Source organism: Thunnus thynnus, chromosome 20 (genome assembly GCF_963924715.1).
Source record: "Thunnus thynnus chromosome 20, fThuThy2.1, whole genome shotgun sequence".
In the NCBI taxonomy this organism is placed as follows: domain Eukaryota; kingdom Metazoa; phylum Chordata; class Actinopteri; order Scombriformes; family Scombridae; genus Thunnus; species Thunnus thynnus.
In genome coordinates, this window is record NC_089536.1 from 14412810 (window position 1) to 14435152 (window position 22343).

A 22343-nucleotide genomic window follows, 5' to 3' on the forward strand; every position below is an offset into this window, starting at 1 on the left:
CAGAGTCATAGATTTCACACTAAATTCTGACACATATTTACTTGTTCTGTTATAAAACTAGTAGGTAGTTTTCTATTAATTTGTATACCTGACCCTTAAAGTGACTACTAGTCACAAGTTGTCTTCTCTTTTGGGTACGCTTCCAGAAAGTACAAAATTAACCTCAACAAAATACCTGAAAACTTGTGTGAGTGGCAGCACTCCAAAAAACTAATTGAGGCCAATTCATTTAGGAATGATTTAATAGAGATGTAATTTAGGTTAGGTCCTGTCTTACATTATAGAACAAAGCTTTTTGGAGAGCTGCCATTTTACTATTCATCGATTTGTTGGCAAAGTTCTCACTTGTAGAGCTCCTGTCTAGATACAGCTCTGTTTGTCAGCGGGTCAATAGCATAAATCATTAGGTCCGACTTGGTGTAGTCCTCCTGTTCCATTCCCTCGCCATGGCGATGGGGCCCGATGGTTTCCACGACAACCTTGGCTCCGGGTATCTGTTCCTGGACATAGTGTTCCAAAATACTGAGGATGAAAAAATAATAGCTTTAGATTAAACAGAAGAAGCATTTATCTCACTTCTATTTGAACTCCAGCAGGATACCTACATGGTTGACATGCGCACACACACACACATTAACACACGTACAAAAATTCACCTTTGTGGACTGTGTGATGTATAATATCTATGCATGGACAGACACATTTCTTAACATGCAAAGACCAAGCTCTCACAGTCTTATCACACCACACACACACAAACAAACACATTTTTTTTAATCCTGTCAGCTAGGCAGACTCCATGCTGTGCAATATTGAATCCTGTCCCCCCAGAAACACCTGCTCACAGCAGGAATGGTCCCGCTAAGGTGTTTGTGTATGTGTGTGTGTGTGTACTTGTATGGCTATCATTGTGAGAACCAATTTGAGTTTTAGAGCTGGGAAGTGAGGACATTTTGGCTGGTCCTCACTTTTTGACACACCTTCAAAGGGCTGTTTGAGGGCTCAGACTTGGTTTTAGGGTAAAGGTTAGAATTGGGTTTAGGTTTGGTAAGGGTTGGGGTTAGACATTTAGTTGTGATGGTTAAGGTTAGGGTTAGGGGCTATGGAATGCATAATGTCATTGAATGTCCTCACTAAGATAGCTATACCTACTTGTGTGTGTGTGTGTGTGTGTGTGTATGAGCTAGAGAAAAATTGAGGTAGACAGAAAAGATGGTAAATGCTTTAAAACATCATTATCAGGTTATACGGTGTATGTGGGAGGTGCAGAAAGGCCCACTGGTGAGAGTGTACATGGTAAAAATACCATATCGTATAATGAATAATGCATTTTGTGTCTTGTATTAATATCTTGCTCTTCTTCAAATGAATGAAAATGAAGTTGCCAGATTGTGGCGTGAGATAGTATCTTACATGTAAGCTGCCACTGTGGTGTTGATTAGGTCATTTTTTCAGGGCAAATATAAGTGAGTATTTGTGTGTTAGCTTTAAGAGACAGAAGGTTGTAAATCATCTATTTCCAAAAATCATCATTGTTTGAATTTAGCCTAAAAACATTCCTGGGGAAGTATATCCCTATAGTCTTCTGTAACCACAGCTCGATCCTTTGATTTCTTTATCCCAGTGTGGTTTCTAGTTCAATAAAGCACTGCAACTTTATTCTTACTAGTACACTTCATTATGATAAAAGTGCTATTTTTAAACACAGGACTGTTTGTGCTCTTTATCAATTTCCCCATGGTGGCAATTACAGCTTGAGTCCTTCCTATGAAGGCACACTACAGCTAAATCAATAAAGGAATCACAGACTGGAATAATCCACAGTTGCACACAATCAAGGTTAAAATTTGATTTACATAACATATACTGGTATGACTGTTAACTTGTACACCTATTATAATACAAAACTGACTTTTTCTGAACTGTGAAGGGGAAAGTCCCCTCATGTTTCGTACACAAACAGTACAAACCAGGAGTGCTGGCCAACACATGTCAGTGAGATTTCCAAACTTCTTACCAGACCATAAACAACATCCTGCCAACAGGAAAGATCAGATAAGGAACAACCTCATCTCCTGCATGGTCACTAAACCACAAACTGATCCTGTCACGTTTTGACCCTCCACAGAGACCAGCTGGGACCAACCTTAATCTTACTGTGAACTCTGATTTTTAGGACTCAGATAATAGACCAAAGAACTGATCACTGGGCAAACTAGCATCAAAGTAGCAAACATCTTACAAGTCATACAGACATACACATACAAACACATCCTCACAAATGGCATGGAACCCAGCCGTTTGCTGTCAGATCAAGGAGAACAAAGGACTTTAAAATGTAGATTTATTTAAAGAAAATTAATACTGTATGTTAGCATGTGTGTGTATATCACAATATGTCTTGTTATATGGTTTAATTATACTTTTATTCCATTGTTTTTAAGCCAGGAATTGTATCACTAACACAGTCCCATCATCTTTGATAACACTAACATCATGTTTAGTACCACTCTGCTTGTTCCACTCTAAAAATGCTAAAGCTACTATCCTAAATGTAAAATTAGAAATCATGCAATTGTTATAAGATTAACAATTTTGATTAAAAGTGTATCAGCATTCAGGAGTTGAACCTGCTTGTCTATGGACAGGAAGCGATTTACTCTGCCCCCCAGAACTCTGCAATCCCTGTGATTGGCCAGGATGCATCTTCTGGGTGGGTAGACCAAAAATTTTAAATAGTCTCTTATCTGAGAAACCAGGCTGTTTTTTCTTGTCCTTGCGCTTGATTTTAACTCTTGCTTTTTGCCAGTCCGAAGGTGTGATTCAAAACAATAGGAGATGAAACCTCATAATCTAGACTCATGACTTAAGAATCAAAACTAGGAGAGCCTAAACCAGGAGCTCTCTTCCAATGGGAACTTCTCAAAACCGGACCAGCAGACTTACTCATCATTACAAGATCCAGACTCAAGCTTCTTACCCCAGCACATCAAACTACATTCTCTGTGAGAAGCCACTCCATCATCAACGAGCCTTCTTCATCAACTTGCTTAAACCATGGTGCTTTCATAATTTGTAATTTCAATTGGCAATTCAGAACTAAGCTGTTGATTTGACTCGCTGCTTCTCAAGTAATCAGTCATCTCATTTGTTTGTCAGGTCTCTCATAAGAACTACACAATAGATAACTCTGCATAATTCATTCCAGTAATTCACTAGCCATAGCCTTGTGCACCAGTTTTCCCTTTCCCTCTTGTGTCTTGTTTGTAAAATGTTGTAGTATTAGTAATAAATGTGTGTGTAACCTAAAGTGAACTTGTTTGCTTTTTTGTGCTTGCATCTCAGTTACTTAACCTTAAACGACCTTATACCCTATTCATAATTAAGATTAATAACAATCATAATTCTAATTGACCTCTCGTGTGGCCAACAAGGCCAATTATTTCCTTATTATTATACATACTCTCATATGAGTTAATGCACAATAATAATTCATAATTCCCCTTTAAAATAACAAAACCATTTGTGCACAAATTCCTTACAACCATTATTGACTTTCTAGGCTTGCATACAAATCAGTGACATTGCACATAAGGACGGCCAGATGTGTTCTTCAACTGTATTGCTCCACTGTTCTGTGAAATTACATATCTTTAAAGATTTTTCATACAAGTTGAGCAGGTGAGTGGGCAATTGTTTGTCTATTAAAGTCTAGCAATAAATGTTGTGTAAGCAGAGAGTCAGTGGTTCAACAGACAAGGTGTCCACCAACAGCATGTACTTTGTTGAAGGTACATGCCAAACAGAAGCTGATTACTCCCTTGATACTGTAGGAGCATCAGCATTCTTCTTTAAAATAAGAAATGTATTTTTTTATGCAGAGTTTGATTCTCATGGCAGCTTAACTCTATAGATCTATCAATGTGTTACATAAAGGAAGAAACTAGATAAGATAAAGGCAAGGTAGAATGACAGCTACAGTAAATTATACCATAAAATGTATGTTGTGTAGGAGGACAGCCTTGCTTTTTCTTTAACTCCACTGGACAAAACCTTTCTTTAATTCTACAAAAGAGACACAGAGGTGAGTGCAGACAGACAGGGAGATCTGCATGAACTCACACTTTCATCCTCCCAGCGGGAAGTGACAGAATGACACTGCACAGACCAAACACTGTCCCTCAAAACATCCCTGAAAGACAGATGGCTGGGGAGATAACAGAGTAACAGCTAGATCTGAAGACAATAAAATGATTCCTTTGGTTATTTTAGCCAGAGAACAAGGAGATTGAATAAACAACCACTCTTCTCTTCCTCTCCTCTCTCTCTTATATGTACACAGACAAATGGCCAGGACCCCCTGCTGGCTGCAGACAGATCAAAGGGAACAAAGAATCTGAACTCTGGAATGGAGTTAAGATTTGTGAGCTTGTCTGAAGACAATCAAGATTGCATGTTAAGAATATCATGTTGTGTAAGACTGTGATTTTTCTTTTATTTTTCTTGTGTAATCGATTCACTGTTGTCTAACTCTGTGCATCTATGAGAGCAGCATTGAAGATGTGATGAAGTGATTAGTTGTGGATTTCAGGAATTTCTTGTGTATGATTTATGCTGAAACAAGAGCTATTGTTATACATGTGTTTCTCATGGTTTTACACTATAACTATACAATGTTATGTTTGAAATCACGATTAGTTGACCATAGTATTGAAGTATGTGACTTTTTGCTCGTAAAACTTGAATTAAAATCACAGAGGAAACATGAGCCGTCATTTCAGGCACACAGAAGCCGCCATGTTAGCTCAACACCACTATTCCCTGGAGAACAAAGGGAATTAATATTCATTAAAAGGTTGTGGTGTGAAGTATCTTCCCCATGCCCAAAACATGCCCAAAACTCTGCCTGTCTGGGCTAAGTTGATAAAAGAGCCTGACTCCCGCGCTTCAGGCTGGCCCTCAACTCTGCTCCTTTTTTGTTTCTTTTTTTCCTCTAGACATCTCCTTTATTTTCTTTTGTTTCTCACCTAGAGTACACTCACATTTTTACTCTTTCTCTGAAACAAGCCTCTGTGTCTCTGTATCAACTGAAGAACTGTTTTCTTTTTGTCTGTTTTATATTTTTGTACTAAGAAGCCTCATATTTAAATATTGTAGTATTTCCTTTGAAGTTTTTCATCCAGCCAATGGAATTACCCGAGCCTACTTGGAAGAAGTTAGTGTAGCCAGATTAAAAATTTATTTGAAACTCAGCCAAAATCACAAGAACTCAACAGAAGCTGCCACTCATCGCTGGCCCATATCTGACGGCCTCCGAAAACCGGGACCACGAAGCAAGACCGCTGGACCTCTGCCCTTCGGCCCTGAAACAAGGCTGCTGGACCTCTGCCCATCGGCCCTGAAACAAGACCACTGGACCAGCTGGTACACCTTGCTGTTGGGCCTTCGTCGCTCGGCAACTAATTGCATTCCACTGAGCCGTCTGGGAGTGTAGCTGACAGCGAAGGCACCTTCACAGCGGAGCCCTGCAGGCAGACCAGTCTGCAGCTCGCTGGGAAGCATCGCAAGCCTGCACACCAACCTCAGAACCACCCTAAACAGATTAATCTTTGCATAATGTTTCAACAAATAGGCATAATCCACACTGTGATTCTGTGATTATGAGTTGATGTCGAGTAAGAAATAATTCCCTTTGAGAAGTTAATTTTTCCCTGGAGTCCCACCATTTTCTTTGATAATTCTGAGTCACATACTTCACTTCACTATTGCCCACTGAGTTAAGGTTCATCTTATCATTTAAAGATCTTTTATTCATTTGCTTGGTTATTTTCTTCATAATGTATTCTTTAGACATCTAGCTATAAATAAATGTCCTCATTTATGAGCAAGAAGATGTCTGTGTTCTTTGAAGCAGAACACAGTGGTCAATGTATTGTAAAGAATTCCAATTTTTGGTTATGAGACTGATTAAACTGATTAATTAAACATAATTCTTTTTAGATAAGGGAAGTGCCCCAGACTTCAACGAGTGCAAGAATTTAATACAAAAGTAGTGATACACTACTAGTTACCTGAGAAGTTTGTCTTTGTTTTTCTCCACATATGTTGGAGGGACGTTTGATACCACCACCTGCATGTCCAGCTGATTCACAACTGACACCTAAACAGCAGAAAAAATTGCAAATGAGACTCATTTCAGCATTTAAATTGAGCTTAAAACAGCATGTTCAGCTGTTAATGATTACACTGAACACCAAGTGTTGAATTGCAAAAGATAACCTTTTCCAATCCAACTATGCTTCATGCTTGTGACAATCTAAATTTGTTTTCACAGTCAATCACATTTTTACATTCTGGGAGCAGCGTAAATCTTATTGGAACATATGCAAATCATCTTATCAAATTTGTTTTAAGGAAAATGTAGAATAGAAGATTAAATAACCTCCTTATAGGAAAGGATTATAGACCCCTGCCACAAGTCTCAAAAATCAAATATACGCACCACTATCTCCGCCTTGCTGCTGTGTCCTTGACCATAGTTGTCCGTAGCAACCACCTCAAACTTAAAATATGACCTCCTCATGTTGCGGTACATGATTGCCGTCTTCACCACGCCGCTGTATGGTTCGATGACAAAGCCGTCTTTGCTATCTTTAGTATCTTTACCAGCAGGAGGCGGAATGATCAGTCGGTAAATCATAGAACTGTAGTTACCAGTGTCTTTGTCCAGAGCCTGGAAGATAAGGAAAATAAGAATTACTTAATAGTATTATTATTATAATCATTATCATAACACCACCACCAATACCAGCATCATGATCGCTACTATCATGAAGATCATCATCATCATCATCCGTGCAACCAACACTGTGATCAATTCATTGTTGTCATTATTGTAGTAACCCATTGTATGATCTGTTATGACCATCATTTTATTCCAGGTGTTTGAGCAGCTGATCAATACAGAGCACTGCCACGTACTGTATATTGATCAGTTCAGGACTGATATTCCATCTTGTATTTTTTACTCACCAAAAAGCCACATAATATTGCTGCTTGGTAGATTTTCAGGATTTCTTTTTGGCTTGTGGGGAAACCTGCTCTCAGTACTTGTAGTATTTGATGTAGTGCTCTGAGTCAGCAGTGGGGGGTAAAGTGCTGCTTTGAGCTGTATGCAGGTCTATTCATCTATTCTGTCATTACTGCTACCTATCAAGCCTCTCATCGTTCATACATACATGCAAACCTTACATACAGTACACATCCAGACACAGACATACACTCACACAGACACTGACTTATTGCTAATTCTTTACAAGAAGAGCTGGAAGTATAGACTACAGATTCAGCTCTGAGACACCCGCAGCACTACCTCAAATGTAACACTATGATAGTAAGAAACTTTTTTTTTTTTTCTTATGGCCAGGGAATTAGAGAAGCAGGGAAGATGAAATAAAGGAAATGTGGAGGGATGAATGTAGAAAGAGGGAGGGAATAAAGGAGGAGGTGAGGGAAGAATAGATATACAGATGTATTCTTTGTGTTCTTACTTGCAGAGGTACAGCTGAGATAACTTTTCAGTAATACTTCAACCACCTGATTAAACTGTAATAGCACAGGTATGGAGTACAGAAGTTAAAGTTTTCTATTGCACCTAGAAACAGTGTAGCATTGGACTACATACTAATTCTAAACATGTTTTGAGGATCTAGTGTAGTATATTTAAAGTATACTTAAAACTATAAGTATGCATACTACAAAAAACTTGATGTTTAAATGTGCTGTTGATGTCAAGTCAATTGTATTTACAGAGCCCCAAATAACAAATTTGCCTCAAAGAGCTTTGCAATCTGTACAGCATAAGATACCATACCCTCTATCCTTAGACCCTCAACTCTAAACTCCCATAATGTGATACATAAAGGAAATGGTGGATGTTCTCATAGCTGTAAAAATTAAATCTAATTGTGAATGGTGATGAAAGTGCTTCAGGAACAACAAAAAAATGAAATTTTGGAAAAACATTTTGCTGTCTTTTGTCATTCTTAAATCAATGACCTTTGATAGCCTTGACGTTGTGCACATATTGCATAATATCTTGTAAGGCTTGATTTCTTGTGTACTACCTGCAACATATTCTGTATTCATAGTTTCAGTGACTGTGTGACCAGCTGTGGTGGACAGTGATATCACTTTAATTGCAGTGTAAAACAATATATCTTCAATGAGTACATTGACATAGAACTTAAAGTTGGCAAATGCTGTAAACATTTTAATATTCTTAAAGCCCTTTCACATCCAGCATTTTGGATGATTTTGAAAACAAATCAGTCAGTGTGCAATCTAAAATAAAAGCTACCATTCAGATTCCTCAGTGCACCTGGGCCAAAATTCAAAAGCATTTTCACAAGATAACTGAATCACTTAGTAAGTGAGGCAGACAACAGCACTGTGTGAAAAATCAGCCTTCTCATAAGCAATGTTTTTACAAGTGAGTGCCCAGTTTGTTTACAAGAAAACTCCACTTTCATTTCAGTGAAATCAGAGAGCTTCAGCATCTCAACTTTGCTGCAATGCTATGCAGCGTCATCTGGCAAGTAGGGCTGCAACTAATGATTATTTTCATTATCGATTAACCTGCCCATTATTTTCTCAATTAATTGATTAATCATTTGGTCAATGAAACATCAGAAAACACTGAAAAACATTCATCACAATATCCTAGAACACTAGATGATGTTATCAATGTCTTACATTCTCACATTTGAGAGCCTTGAACCAGCAAATGTTTGGCACTTTGGTTTTTATTATCAAAAAAGTTGCTGATTAATTTTCTGTCAATTGATTAATTGTTGCAGTTGTACCTGCAAAGCGCTGCATTGGCCAATCAAATGCATGCAAGTGCACATTCCAGATAGAATACTTAATAACATGATTGCTATACTTCTGATGTTTACTTTCTTTTAAACTAGACTTTCTGGGTTGTATTTCATCTTAGCTTCATCTTAGTACTTGTACTGTAGCAACACACCCACACAAATGCGGACTTAAAAAAAAATGCAGGGCTATTTTAAACTGAACTAAAAGGGAAGGAAGGGATTAGGAATTAACAGTGGAGGGAAATGCTAGATAATGTAAGAGGGATACATTTTACACATCTGTGTTTGCACTGGTTATGGAGGAAAAAGTGACAAAAATATTCCTGAAATTTTTCAAAAGAATATTTGGAGGTAACAAGCAGGTTCGCTAACATGAGACACATCTGCAATCAAATCAATATCTGTGTTCTGGTTTCCTCTGAGGTACAAAAAGACAGATGCACTCCTGTGTGTGCACTTAGGCACACACACACACACTGAAGGCATGACAGCCCTGCATGAAACAATATAGTACAAACAGATTGCAAAATGTAGCTTCGTACACACACAAAACTCATTAAGGCAACGTGTGTGTTTCAGACAGATGTGAAGGAATTAGTTATACTTGAATGAAACCACTGAGAATGAAAAAGCACATTTCTAAAACTTTCTCTCCACTTCTTGTCTCACTCACTCTCTCATCTGTATGTCAGAAAGTGTGTCCGCCAGCATCCCTGTCCATCTTTTCCTGTCATCACCCCCCACTCCAGTTCATCCGCCCATGAATCATGTATATCTTCCCTCCCTTCCTCTGTCTATTCAGTTTGTCTCTCAGCAGGATACCAGTTATCTTTATCTAACCATCAATCTTCTCCCTTCCACCAAATCTACTCCCTCTCTCTGTAGTGACTGAGCCTATGAGCAGGCTATTAGTTCTTCCTGTCACTCTGTTAAAGTATTTAAAAAGGTCCGAGTGACTGTAGAGCAGGTTGCTGTAAAACTCGTCTTAACAATCAAAATCCATATGCAAAAACACCGCGCCATGGTATTTGCAACATAGGAATAATTTGAAATACCAAGTTTATGAAGAGCAAAGCACATTTCCTATACTTTTCTATACTAAGTCTTTGTTGCGTGCTCACCCTTATTCTCTCATCTTTCCTGTCACTCTCACTGTGTATGATCTAATGAAGCAGGAATATCTAAGAATGATCTTGAACATTGTAATAAAATATTAAAGCGCATACTTTTCTGCCAGATACCCTGCCCCAATCTCTTGTGGCATTCAGGCTCATTAAAGCATATTGCTACTTCTCAGATAGAGGCTGAAAGAGATAGGCTGCATGACCCATTTTGAGTTCTGAAAGGCATTTTAATAACACGAGAGTCGCTCAAGTTGTTTACAATGATATGAAATCCTCCAGAGTTACAGTAGGTAAAAGGCAAGGAAACAAAGAGATATATCAATGAACTGATACTGTAGATAGAGGTAGACGTTGAGAGAGAGAGAGACACACATAAGAATCTCACCAGTAATCTTGTTACTTACTAGACTGAAGATTATCTCCATACAAGCACACAAATACACACAGGCACTGTAAGCACCTTCACACTGAGCTAAAATGAATTTTGCTGGAAGCTGTCATAATTAGGCTACTTTTATGACCAAGTCATAATATTTCGAGTCTCACACAAACAACAGGGATATTTTCTTATGCAACATAAATAAAAGAAACATCTTAAAATACAAATATAATCCACACAACAATATGAACAAAGGTTGGATTTACTGCAAGGAATTAGCAGTAACTACAATATATTGTCAGCTGTGCCTGGTATTTCATCCACATTCTGTACTAAATGAATTTGTTTAGGTACATTTGCGTGTATGTGTGTTTGTATTTGTACCTGTACTTGCAGGACAGAGGTGAAAGTTTTGGCATCTTCTGCAACCCCTCCAATGTAAAGAGATCTGCTGAAAACTGGTGGGTGGTCATTCTCATCCTGGACATCAATCACCACTTTGGCTGTGTTAGCTAGGAGACACACACACACGGTACACATTTAGGATACACTTTTGGACACACAAAATAAAACACTTAGCTGCTTGATGAATTGCATCAAGAATTCCAATTTCAGTTGTACGAACTGAAACGGAAACATAAAGTGTGTTTTAAACTAAAGGAACAAACCACAAAGATAAAATAAACAAGGAAAATGAAATGAATTAACAACACACAACATCACTGATTCAAAGAACTCATAACCAAAATAAGCCAGTAGTATCCAGCAGTTTCAAATCAACAGGTGCAGTTCCAGTTCAACCTGCGTCACCTATCATCAAGAACAGCAGCACGTAGACATGCCAGGGCAGGGAAAATAACAGCCTCTGTGAATTCAAAACTTTTTCTACCCGCTGGCAATGAACATTATGAGAGTGTTGCCTGCAGGTGACAAAAGTGTTACAGTTTCAGCAGTTATAACTTTCTGTGCTAGGTGACAACAGCTGCTAATTCCATTGGTTTCCTTTTCTATAGGTGGTGCAGGGTGGCATCTGATGTTTGTTTACATTATTTATTTATTATGGTGCTGTGCTCTCCTCCTATATTGTACTGCCTTGAGATGTGATTGCCTTTTTATTTGTTGTTTATTTTTACCTGTTTATTGTACCTATTGTTTATTGTTACATGTTGTTCACTGTCCTACCAGATGTTTGTCCTATTTGTTTGGTGGCACTCAGTTTCTCCGCGGGGGATGCATGGCGATACAATACAATACGATATGATACAATATGATACGATACGATATGATGCATATCGTATCATAACTGGTCTGACAATGACCGACGAGCTTCCCCTTGTGGAGAATCTGAATATATTTGTGAATTACAACCCAGTTCCACTAAGTGATTCACATTTTTAAAAATCTTGCACAGAATTAATGCAGTAAGCAAATTATATATTTAACACAGTGTCTTCACAGGCTAACTAGCGAAAGCCACATGTTAGAGCAGCAGTAGCAGATCCAGTCCTCCTCCAGTGTCTACACATGATGCGTTCAGCCACAGTATTGAGTGTAGATCACCCGTGTTTTGGCTGCGCTCTGAGCCCAATACACAACCACTGTAATTACGCATGTAAAACAGAAAAAAATAGAATTGAAGTATAAACATATGCTTGAGGTTAGGGTTAAGTGTGTGAAGGGTGAGCGATACTAGAGCCGATACACAAGCTGATGCCTGTGTAGACAGTTGTATTGATTAAAATAGACGCGTATCTGTTCTGCTGTCACACTCGTGTGAGACGGACAACTGAAAAACGTGTCTGAAACACCTCTTGTGTAGACAAGCTGTAAGGGTTTAAATAGTGATCCGAAAGGTGGAACATTTTAGTAAATAATGACTGAATGATTGTTATCTCCAGTCCCAGAGCTTACGGAAGGTGTTCACAAACTCTGAACATGTGCTGTGAGACTGTCTATTGATGCTGCTCAGGCGACCCTGAGCTCTTAACCACTTGATCAAATGCATGTTGATAAATTTTGGAGACATATGCATCACAAAACTTTACTGTTCAAGACTATTGGAGTTTCTGTGGACATCAAGGCCTTTGCAAGTTTTCAAAATTATGTTAGTGCCGAGATTGAAATCAATTCATTTGTTAATGTACAATTGGACACAAACTGAATGGGAAAGTATATTTTAAATGGCCAAAAATAATATTACATATTACTGTAATTTAATCAAGCTTCATATTTAGTGTAAGACAAAACATTCTGCCAGTGAGCCCCTACATTCACTGTAATGACTCACTACAGAGAGCGTTCTTATCTGTCCAAAACCAGGAAGTTCTGAATCACACCCACGTACAACTGCAACACAGTACATCAACCAAACCGTGTAAAAAGGGTGAATCATATGTCAAAAAGAAAGAACAAATCCCAAGATGGTAAACTGCTTGAGCTTTACTTCAAGAAAGACAAAAGAAAAAAAGAATCACATAAAAAAAACCCCAAAAAAACAAAAAATTGGCAGGAAAAAAAGAAAAACGCAAAACAAACAAGCAGATGCAAACATTAATCTGCTTATCTGCAACAGCCATCCTGGACACACCACACCAAAATGTCTATTTACGATTCCAACCTTCACTTGAGTTAGAAAACCGGATTAACACATTGTTAGAATCCTATTGATTTGTTCCCTGATTAAAATGCGTACCAAAAAAGAATTGGAGGAGATTTGCTAATGACTACAATGATTTGTAGTTTTAATCCCTGCAGAATGCGTAAATTCAAATAGTTTGAATGAAATGAGAACAGCATGCGGTAAACACCATAATTAAAGAAGAAAGGGGAAAACCCGGAGAGCTGAGCATCCATTAAGAAGAATGCAGATATGCTTTGAAAGGAATAAATAGAAAGAGAGCAATACCAACAGATAGAGAGACAGAAAAAGACAGAGAAAAAGGAAGACAGAGGGGAAAGAGTTAGAGTGAATTTTCACTTTATTTATAATTTCAATTAAAATCATTAAAACTTGTTTTGGTCTTTCGTCCCCTGTGCAATTAAAGGAAAATTAATTTTTGGATGGATTAAAATGAGGATGAAAATTGAAAAAAAAATCAAATCCAATGAATAAATAAAAAAACAGGCTGAATGACAGTGAGGCGGTGCTCAGATTACAGCTGGTTTAGCACAAATTAACACAGATTTGCACTGAACTGATCACTATGTGCAATATTTGGGACAGAATATCTGAAAATTTTTTTTTTTTTTTTTTTTTTTTTTTACAGATCTTTACATTCTTCCATACTGCTCATCCACTTGGACCCTCTCAAACATGTTTAAAATATTTGACAGTGAAATGCTGGACTGCAGTTCACTGTCCAGGCCTGATAGGAGATAACCAGTGTGAAACATCTCGCAGGAAGGGAAAAGCAAACATTTTTGAAACAGCCACAGTGCAGACAACAAGCTGGTGTAAGCTTTGGGTTTGATAGACAGCCACAAGAGAGGGGAGGTTCTTGAAAGGTAATAACGACAACCAAGTCGCAATTTGACATGTCTCCAAGACATAACTGTATAGACAAAGAGAAGAGAGAACCTGTGCAAGGTAAAAGTAGAGAGCGCTACAGAGACAGAGAGAGAGAGAGAGAGAGAGAGAGAGAGAGAGAGAGAGAGAATGTGCAAAAGAGAGAAAGCTAAAGCCTGAAGCAATATTATCTTAACAATATCACATAGTGTGTAATACATTCTCTTTTTTTTACTCCAGAAGTGTGTGGGAGCATAATTAGAGGGAAGAAAATCTATGAAGTGTGTGGTGATGCAATCCGATGTCAAAAGTTAGTCCTGTAATCTGAGCCCAGCCTGAAAGGGGGAAGAGTTCATAATTATAAAATGGATAGTTCCGGTCCTTGATTATGATTGGCTGAGCCGCATTCGAAGCCATTGTAAGATGCTCACACCTGTGACTGCATTACAAATTACTGCGCCAATTAGATACCTATACAATTTGCTTCAAAATGTCAGATTTACTTATGAATTTTGATTTACTGGATGGGTTAAGCATGGATGAGTGGTGGAAAGAGAGGAGGAAGAGAGGAGGAAGATAAAAAAAAGAAAGGAGACATACTGAAATTAATGAGAGAAATTGAAGAGCTGGAAAAGTCAAGGAACGAAGCCAGGACCGTTAAAAAGACTATGTGACCGTTCGCTTTTTTCAGACCTGGTGTGCTGAGAAAGATCTGGCTAGTGATTTTATAACAATCACCCAAATGGAGCTAAACCAGGCTCTCTGTCAGTTCTATACCACTGTGAAAAACAGGAAAGGTTGAACCCGATGGTTTCAGCAGTTATGTTGGCCTACACGTGGGATTTAACTGGTACATCAATGATCCACCGATCAGCTGATGCTGGTGTCTGTTTAAAGATCCTGGGTTTATCACAACAAAGTTTTCATTGGAGTCGTGAAAAAACTTTGCAGAGAAGGACACAACAAAACATCCCACCATCAAGCATTACCAGAGGCAGATTTTCAGAAAATCAAACACTCTAAGCCACTGAATCCAAACACACCTGAGGATCTTGTCAACAAAGTCTGGTTGGATGTGCAGCTGCATATGGGATGGAGAGGTAAAGAGGGCAACCGCCAACTGAAGCCTGAATCATTTATCATCTGCCAGGACAAGAATGGCCAGAAATACGCAGTGAATACACAAAAAACCACAAAGATGCCGGAAAAATAAACAAAGAGAGCCTACAGGGGTTTATGTTTGAGCAGCCAGGAAACCCTCTGTGTCCTGTCGCTTTGTTGGAGAAATACCTCTTGTTGCTGCCGCCCAATCCACTGGCCTTTTATGTCCACCCAAAGTGTACAAACTACACCAATGATCTATGATAAATTAACAATGTAACTTTAGCTAGATCGCATGTTTTTATTTGTAGCCTATTATGCTCACCTTTCTCTAGATATGTTGTCAATTGCTAGCGATATCATTTTTGTTACAGTGTAGCTGTAATGATATTGTTGGCAAGCAACCACAGCTAGGGGAAAATGAGCATAATAGTTGCAGATGGTAGATACATATGTGGTTATAATGTAACTGCAACATGATTAGAAATTTTTTTTCTTTCTCTTAACGTTAGGTATACTAGAGAGCCCATGGGAGTGAACTTCCTTGGCTCCCATGTTGCCACAGATGTGTAAAGCAGCCGGCACCGAGACAATCTACACCAACCACTGTTTGCGAAACACCACCGTACAAGAACTCTCTGATACTAGCCTAAAGGCAAGAGAAATCATGTCTGTGATGGCGCATAACTGTGAATCGTCTCTGCAATCTTACTGGTGCCCTACCTACAACGAGAGAAGGTGCTGGAGCAATATCCTTGCTTCTGGCACTTTGCAATTAAAACGCCAGAGTCAGAGTCAAACACCCCTGTACCAGCAAAGAGGAACGCTTACATAATTGAACACTACTTCAACAATTGCACAATTAATGGTGATATCCAGATAAATGTTAACAATCACCCTGATCTTTAAGCATGCTTGACTAGCCTGATTAGCATGCTTTCCACTGTCTGTGTGTTGCTTGGCAGCCATTCTGTTAAATGTCACTGAAGAACTACATTGCTTGGGAGAAGAATGATTATTTGTTATCAATAAATTCATGTATTTTTTTGTTGCTGTGTGTTTATTTTATGAAACCTTGCCAGGTATATGTAGTAACTGTTTTATAAATGCAATAAGCCACAAGAGGCCACGGTTTACAGTGATTTTAGAACAGCTAAGGGGTGTTGTTAGGCACGATGCAGAATGGGGCTGTTCTAAAATCACTGTAAACCACGGCTTCTTGTGGCTTATTGCTTAAACAACGCACTCACTTTTGGAGGGAGCTCGGAGGTTGGAGGACACCACTCTCATGGAGTCTGCTTCTACCTTCAGAACATAGCTGGAATTTGTCTCGTAGTCCAGTGGCTTGGCGGTGGAAATCACTCCTGTTGTTTCATTTAATGCAAATGAACCTGGAGAGAACAGGAGGCAGAAAGAGACAGGGAATAAAGAGTCAGAGAGAGTGGGCGAGGTAGGATGAAAGAAACAGAGAGCAAAAGATAGTGGAGAAAGGTCAAAAAAGGACACAGATGAATAGAGTCTTTTTTTTATACTCGTGTAGAGCAGTGCGATGGTGAGTGAACAGTCTGATAGTACTTAGTAATGAAAAGAAGGTCGTGTCTTCTGAGCTGTTGACAGAGCGAGTTAAACCAGGAGGTAATTTGAACATTGTTTAATTACGAAATGACAGAGAGAAAACAAGCTACCTAAATGGAAGCCTTGTACTCCTAGGCTCCATTTACACTTGTCAGTTCAAGTGTCTCATATTTTGATGAAATTCAGAGGCAATTAAATACACTTTCTTTTACACTTACCCACATATATGCACCTCTATTAGCCAGATCACAAATCTGATTTGGTTACTGGTAAGAAACACCAGAGGAAGAGTAACCTTCTTAGTTTATTTTTTTGCAAAGATCTGCTTATCGGATGAGAAATTACATGTCCAGTGTAGACAGCACGGGTGTCCAAAAATGAGATTTCTTTCATGTAATTTTCACCATTTAAAACAATGATGAGGAGAAAAAGAAAAAAAGAAAAACTAAACAAGCAAAAACCAGAACAGTAATATTAAACAATCGGGACAAACAAAAAAAAAATAAAGAAGGATCCCTAACCCACCCATCAAATAATAATTCCAGAACAGATGTATACTTAGCAAGGTACATACTGTTAATAAAATGAAGTGGAGTGGATCCAAATAAATACACTGTGTTCAAATGTCAATCATCACATTTAATAAGGACAAGGCATCTACTGACCAATTGTGGTCTAGTATGCAACTTACACAAGTGCCATCCAGTGCACATACACTGAGAGTGGACTTTGCAGTGAAGTAGGAGACATCCCGTGTCCTTCAGTTAAACTTTTGAATGGAAAAATATTTGCATATTTATGGATTTTTCAATGAGGGAGAAGGAGCAGATGTAATTTTAAGAATTTCTAACTAGGTATTTGATTTTCTTTTTGTGGAAAAACCATATCAAACACAAATTATTATTCAAAGTAGAATATTTTTATATCTTAAAAGATGTCTGGAGGGGAGCTTAAAATAAATGTATGAATGACTCACATGGATGGATTACAAGCTAGACTAAACTTCTGCTCACTGTCTCTCATACCCATACAGATACTTCAGCAGTTTCACTGATCCAGGATCAGGTAATGGTACAACTTCACCTTATGCCTTTTGTTTGACTGTATGAACTGAAATCCCTCAAACTGCTTTCTTCCTGATGCTTTAACAAGAAAGCAAAAAAGCCTGCTAGTTACTTTGGCAGCCACAGTGGCTACTTCCACACACTGCTTACTGTGTAACTTAGTTACACTTGGGAGGAGAAAAGATTATTTATGGGTCTTAGAGAGACGGATCCATTTACACCTTTTCAAAAGCAGGCTAGGGTACATCTCAAACTACCTCCCAATCCATCTTACATGGTGGTTTGAGTGATCAAATTTCAATCTGTCTTTAATGCTTCATGGTTTCTTGCACACTTGGCTCTTTTGATCAATTAGATATGCTGTTCCATCCAAGATGTCTGAAGTGGTTAAAGGTAAATTGGTTACTAGATACTTACACTTTCATTGTGTGTGAGTCAGCCCCCATCAATGAAGAGAAGGTTTTTATTTTGTAATTTGTAGAAAATGATAAAGATTTTTTATTGGTTGCACCATATATGTTGTCTGTTGCTCTGTTTCCTCATAACTGCTAATAAGCTAATAACTCCTGTACATAAATTTATGTCATGAACTCACCAGCTACTTTATCAGTGGTCACATGCAGGTAGTGAAGGCAACCAAGTCAACAACTGAAACCCACAACAGGCAAACTCTCTGCGTATAAACAGCTCTGAGTATACTCACCTCCCTCGTTGCCTTCGACGATGGAGTACACGATAGTTTGATTGACAGCAGCTGCCATGATGACTCCCACAGGGGTTCCAACGGCAGTTTCCTCGCTCACTGGTGGAAACCTGGGAACAGTTCAGTCAATCAATATTTACTGATAAGAAAATTAAATATGTATATTTAGATTTGGGCCTACTTCCTCTTGAGGGCCAACTGCGATTTGGAAAGTTAAAAATCAACTGAGAGTTACTGTAAACCTGTCAAGCACGTCCAATTTTTTTCCTCCTTCATGCTGACAGCTCTCTGTACTTTGGCTTTACCCCAAAAGATGAAGTACATGCAGGCAGTGTATACACTTAGAAAGCTACTAATAAGGTAAAGCAATAGTAGGAACTACGAGTGGAGCCAAATCTGAATACGGTATTCGGCAAAGCACAAATAGTAGGTCTTTATGAACCATTTCGTACAAATATTTTAAAAATGATTTGTTTTAAGGAAGAAGAAAAAAAGTCAAATAGCTGGTTTTCCTCATGTAAGTGCAGTGGGTATTTGTGTTCTGATTGCTTGTGCTGATGTTACATTGAACAGTGTGTGTGTGTGTGTGTCACTGCTAATCTGTATATAATAAACAACGTAAAAAATATGGGATATTTTCAGAATACAAGGCAGTCTCGAACTTGGAAGTATACCACAGGTCGACCTGCAGGTAAATCTTATAGCAAAATTGAAAAGGTGTCCGTGTTTGAAAGTATTCTTGTTGGCTTGGTTAAATAAAAATTATGTGTGCATTTCCCCTTACTGAGTGGCTGTCCGAGGCTAACAATTGCTAACATTAGGTTTAGCTGCTGACTGAGCAGTTTGTCTTGATGTATTATCATTCTTCTGTCAAGCAATGTAGTTCTTCAGCGATGTTTCCCAGTATGAGCTAATGCAATGCTCTCTGAGTGCAGAACAAATTATGTTTTGTTTTGCTATTTCACTAATTGTGGGGGTTAGCTTCCACCTGTTTTTGAGCTTTAACAACCATTTGTGAGTGTATCCTTATAGCTGTCCTCTTTTCAAAATAGTAATGTTGTGTGTGTGTGTGTGTGTGTATGCATGTGCAGTAACTTTAAATATTAACCTGTGCAATGCACATATTCACAATGTACACATAGGCATTTATTAGTTTAGAGTTTAGTTTATTGGTTTGAGTGTGGATTAGTAAGAACTTGAAAAGTTGTTCTTGAAAACTGTGTTCAGAGATAAATTGAGAGCAAACTGCTAAACAACAACTTTTTTAAAAGCATGTATTGAACAAATTGAACTTCATCTTTGTCACAGCATGCATTTGTTGTCGTCTGCTTTGGATTTCCGGGTGGCATAGATCATCAATGCAACACTATTTAGCAGCTAAGTATCAACTGTTGGATGCTGGATGTCAGTCTAACCTTACAACAGTGAAAGCGGTCAAAGCAGTTGAAAGAAGCCTCTGCTCCCTACTACCAAGTGCTGATAAATTAAGTTGGACACAAAAATAAAGGCAATGAGTATAATTCAGAAATTCTATTCAATTGAGTCCAGTGGCTGGCTGGAAGGTACAAAATCATTTAATAAATTAAGTGTATGCTTTGTAAAATGGCTGGTAATAATTAGGGCTGCAAGTCAATTATGAAATGCCAGAAAAAAGTGAAAAATAGCCTGTCACAATTTCCCAGAGCCCAATGTGATATGTTCAAGCAGCATTTTGTCAAACCAACAATGAAAAAAAAGACAATTTACTATGATATTAAAGCAGATAACCCTTGCATGTGACAAACTAGAAACAGTGTTTGGCACTTGTGCCTGATTAAAAAACTTAAAATTGATGATTGATTATAAAAAATAGTTGGCAATTAATTTTCATTAATCAACTAGTAGATGAATAATAATTACTGACTAATTGTCTCAGCCCTTACTAGTAATATAAACCATACATGACATCAGTTAATGGGCTAAAACATATGAAACCTCATTGTCCTCAGTCAGAGTACATCTCGTCTGGATAATACTTGGTCTGATCCAGTCCTTTTGGAACAGGGTATCTGACCCTATTAGTGGCCTTAGCCAAGCAGTGAAATTAAATCATCAACAGCTTTCAAAGAGAAACCAGGCAAGCTCTTGTTTTCGTGAACCTGCCTGTGGTGGACAGTTTTGCCTGCTTACAACCCTGACAGATTTTCTTAGAATCTGGCACCTCTTAAATTTCCAGCAGATTTCACTCCATTAAATAAACCCAGTCCAGTCATTAGGCCAACTGTCACAGCTGGCTAAACATTATAACATGGGCTACCAACTGGCTAACCTATCAAGTAATCACAACATGATAAATGGGGCTGTTGGGGAGCACGAGTGTGTGTGTGAGTGTTTGTGTAGATGTTAACTTTCACCCCAGTCAATTGCCTCTCTAACCACCTGCTCTACCCAAACACTCCTACAAGCAAATGCGTAAAAAGCTTGACATTCATTGAATTAATGTTGATTTAAATTGATTGATTAAACGAGTATAATTGAATTGCAATTTAAAGATGTTTAAATTGCAGCAGTTGAGGTAAATACTTATTATACTTACTTATACTTAAATTAGACCTCTTTAACATCAGACATTTTCATTTGTCATAGTAGTAAAGCACAGGTGTTACCAATAACATTCACGATAGCTTCATTTTATTCAGATGTCCCAGTATGAAAGCATGAACAATACCAGGACTTATCTACACCTGCACTTTTCCTACTGTGACGTCAAAATATCTTCAGTGGACAACACCTATTTTATCTACTGTACAGTATATATTTTGGGGGTATTTTATGCCTTTATTAGATAACATACAGTAGAGAACTAACAGGAAATGAGGGGAGATAGAAAGGAGGAAACAAAGATCTCTGGCTGGACTCCAACCGAGGATGTTGTGATTACATAGTCAGCGACCCCTTTGACCACCACAACGCTCCTAAAATGTTTGTGATCAGCAAAGAGCCAAACAGTGTGTAATTTAATTTGATAATTTCCTTTAGTGTGGAGATTGATGGACTGGACAGAGTCAACAAAATGTCATCTGTGTACATACTTAATTTCAAATCATGATCATCTACTAAGACCCCTGTAATATCCCTCTCCTCACTGATGACACATACTGACAGCTCTAAGGCTAAAATAAATCATACAGGAGATGAAGGACAGCCTTGTCTGGTGGGACAATAAAGTTGAAAATTAAACCATTGCTCTTAGCCGATGAAACAGAAGATTAGGATTTCACCTGCACCACACGCAACTCTGTGGACAAAAAAATTATCTTACACATTGTATAAAAAACACACACCGATACACAGGAATGAAAGGAAGATCATTCACATTCATGTACTTTTATAACAGAAAATGAAAAACACCAAGTCTGTAGGGATATAGTTTAGCACCTGCAGCTCCAGAACATATAAAATCCATCAATACATTTGGGATTGTTCTCTAGTGGGTGCAACATCATAAAAACATGAAATTATTTTATCCTTCAACTCTCATTTCGCTCTTCACGCTTTTCTTACACCACATATTCCTCTCTCTTTCTAATCCTCTCACTCCATTCATTCTCGTCTTTACTTGCCCGTCTGCATTCCAATCTTTCCTCTTCTCCGTCTTTCTCTCTCCCTCTCTTTCCCCCAGACACCTGCTTCCAGCCAACATCCCAGCAGACTTCAGCTACAATTGTTATCCATTCCTCCACCCCCCCTCTCTCTCTCTTTAGCCACAATGGCTACTTGACAGGGATGAAAGAGCACAATGGAGAGGATGCCCACTCACTCACACACACACACACACGCACAAGCTGACACACTGGACTATGTGCACACACACACACAATCATACACAGCCACATGCACATTACTTGTGAACGGGTTAAAACACATTTACAACCATAGAGATTAACACACACAAGACCCCAAGCACATGTTTAGTGTATATCATAGTACAGATAAGCGTCACACACCTACACACACACACCTCATTATCAAGC

The 22343-nt window shown here is 38.4% G+C and overlaps 1 protein-coding gene across 2 annotated transcripts in view; it reads right to left on the reverse strand.

The window, feature by feature from the left end:
* Positions 1-22343, reverse strand: part of pcdh15b (protocadherin-related 15b) — a 201985-nt gene that overhangs the window by 33023 nt on the left and 146619 nt on the right. For both annotated transcript variants that reach the window (XM_067576200.1, XM_067576199.1), the window contains 6 exons: positions 18331-18440; positions 16239-16379; positions 10767-10894; positions 6503-6733; positions 6072-6160; positions 346-522 (listed from right to left, as the gene is read on the reverse strand). In XM_067576200.1, coding sequence (XP_067432301.1) covers positions 346-522; positions 6072-6160; positions 6503-6733; positions 10767-10894; positions 16239-16379; positions 18331-18440 — 876 coding nt within the window. The remainder of the gene's footprint in view (positions 1-345; positions 523-6071; positions 6161-6502; positions 6734-10766; positions 10895-16238; positions 16380-18330; positions 18441-22343) is intronic.